General features: G+C 46.9%; 1 protein-coding gene across 1 annotated transcript in view; it reads left to right on the plus strand.

Annotated features, from left to right (window-relative positions):
• The window catches only part of CTU2 (cytosolic thiouridylase subunit 2), a gene marked incomplete at its 3' end in the record, with an annotated part of 14,864 nt that extends 12,534 nt beyond the window's left edge, over window positions 1–2,330 (plus strand). The window contains exons 12-14 of the mRNA XM_018575443.1: window positions 641–788; window positions 1,691–1,757; window positions 2,272–2,330. Coding sequence (XP_018430945.1) covers window positions 641–788; window positions 1,691–1,757; window positions 2,272–2,330 — 274 coding nt within the window. The remainder of the gene's footprint in view (window positions 1–640; window positions 789–1,690; window positions 1,758–2,271) is intronic.
• Between the last annotated feature and the right edge of the window lie 55 nt (window positions 2,331–2,385).

A 2,385-nucleotide genomic window follows, 5' to 3' on the forward strand; every position in this document is an offset into this window, starting at 1 on the left:
GTGGCGCCCCCCCCCCGTTGGGGGGGGGGGGGTCACCACAACTTGGCAAATGTTACCAAGGGGTCCCGGCCCTAGAAAGGTTGAGAACCACTGCCCTACAAGCGCATACTGTGACCACTATAGTCATTACTGAGTGGCTGCAGTGCCACCTTGCGGAAGGACAAAAGGTTGCAGGTTTATGTTACGTTAGTGTCAATGAATGGGATGTAATATTGTAACAGCAGCTTGTACTTCCCGACAGCTGACACTTTGTTCAGGTTCTCAAATTGGGCTCCACTCACCATTCACACCATGTTTATAGGGAGAAGTGAGTGCAATACCGTAGTCTGCAAACCCCTCCTATTGTCATGCGCTCATTTCTCTCTATGAACATGGCCTTTTGTGTTGCTATAATAGCTCATTTTTACATAGATGTCATCTGTCCATTAGTCTGTCATTGTCAGTTTGCATACGGTATAACGCTTGATCATTTGTATTTCTACTTGCCCTAATATCTTCATAGTTGACATCAGTCAGTACACTCCATATGACATCATTTTACTCTGACACCCAACCTATACTGCTAGCAATGGAGACAAAGGTGGGATCAAAGTGTAAATGATTGTTATTGACCTGACTTTCAGATCTTTTGTCACGACAGGTCCCGCTTCTGCCTTCTCTGCCACACAAGTGTCTCAGCAGCTCTCCGAGAAGAAATCCTCGCAAAGGGTTATTCCTGCAAAGGATTCTGGGAAACAGTGCTGCAGTGGAGGGCAGTGCTGTGAGGAAACGGCTTGCTGTACAAACAGGTGATTGTTGTATTGATAGAGCTTGTCATTTTGTCCCATGCACCATCACAGTGTTGTCAGGTAGGAGGCACTCCCAGCACATTTGACCCCGTGAGCTTCCCAGGTGTATGAAGAGACCCATGCAAAGACGGTCAGAAGTGCTCACATACGGTACCAACCTATATAGCAAAGTTACAATCTGCACAGGGAAAGATGCGGCATCACTTAACAGTATGAGCTCAGTGGCAGATTTCTATTTGGGTGTGCTTGATCTGGGGGCTTCAGCTGATATTGTGATGTGCGTGACTTCTGGTGTGTCCCTTTGCCTTTAACCTCTTGCCGTCCGCCCGTAGTAAAAAAAACGGACGGACGGCACTGCTGCATTTGCGGGCACGCACGGGCAGAAAAGACCCGACCATTGCACACACCCGTTACCGGGTGTTTACCACGCCAGGCACGGCCCCCCGCACACCGGTCTGTGGCTCCCTGGACGGCAGAGTGGACAGCTGCAGCCAGGTAAGACATCCCCGAAAATAAGACCTAGTGTCTTTTTTCGTAGGTTAAGGAGGTTGGGTTACCTCCTGGCAAAGCTGCACCCAATTTCTACTCTGCTATATATGCTCCAAGATGGAGGCTCTCATAGATTAGAGTTAGGACCGCACTGTACAGAGGGGCCTTGACGAGGCCGTGCGGCTTCCACATACTCTGCAAAAGTTGTGCTACTTAATCCTCTGTTTACCCCTAGTAGTTACAGTGAGCATTTTTAGTCGCAGGCTGGCTGGTGAGTTTGCTGGGAAATGTCTGTTTTGTTCCTCGCGAGTCTCTTTAGAGAGGGATAATGCCGGTTTTCACGTGCCATAAAAACGTACAGCTACTGCTGATGTATTGGGCTGTTTTTCAAGTCTTGTTTATTTCCTCCTCAGTGTTACAGGGACCCGAGACATGGCTCCTCTCCTCTGCTACAGCTGCAGGCTAACCGTCAAAGATCTGGTGAGTTAGGATTGCCAACTATTGTGTCACATATAAAGTAAAATCACTGAGGGGAATGTATCAAATCTGGAGCAGCTGTGCATGGTAACCAATCGGCTTCTCTCTTTTATTTTCAAAGATTAACTAAACAAACTGAGGTGAGACGCTGATTAGTTGCCATGGGCAGCAGCGCCAGATTCTGTCTGCTCCAGTTTTCAATTCTCCCCACTGTGTTTTAGGGCCACCGAACAGTGACCGGTTTTCTTTAAGGTGCTGTCGGATTTTATTTTTTTTCCTTTTCTTCCAAACAAGAAAATCTATTGTTAAGGACAGGTAAGGCAAACTCCAGCTGTGGTGAAACTACAATGCCCATCATGTATCTGCTTCTGGGAGTCATGTCGGTCGTTGTCAGTCTTAGAATGCCTAATGGGATTTGTAGTTGCACCACAGTTGGAGGGCCAGTGTTTGCCTACCCCTGGTTTAGTGTATGTAGGATCTATTTGTGCTGAAAAATCTTTATCTTCTTCCATGACAGAATTCTATTGATAAGTTGCCCAGTTACATCATAAAGGAGGCTGAACACAGGACTCGCAGGTACAGCATTATACAAATCAGTTGTGTCTTGTAAAGTTACAGAAATAAATGTTAG

This window comes from Nanorana parkeri, unplaced genomic scaffold (assembly GCF_000935625.1).
Source record: "Nanorana parkeri isolate BGI_ZX_2015 unplaced genomic scaffold, ASM93562v1 scaffold3934, whole genome shotgun sequence".
Taxonomy (NCBI): Eukaryota; Metazoa; Chordata; class Amphibia; order Anura; family Dicroglossidae; genus Nanorana; species Nanorana parkeri.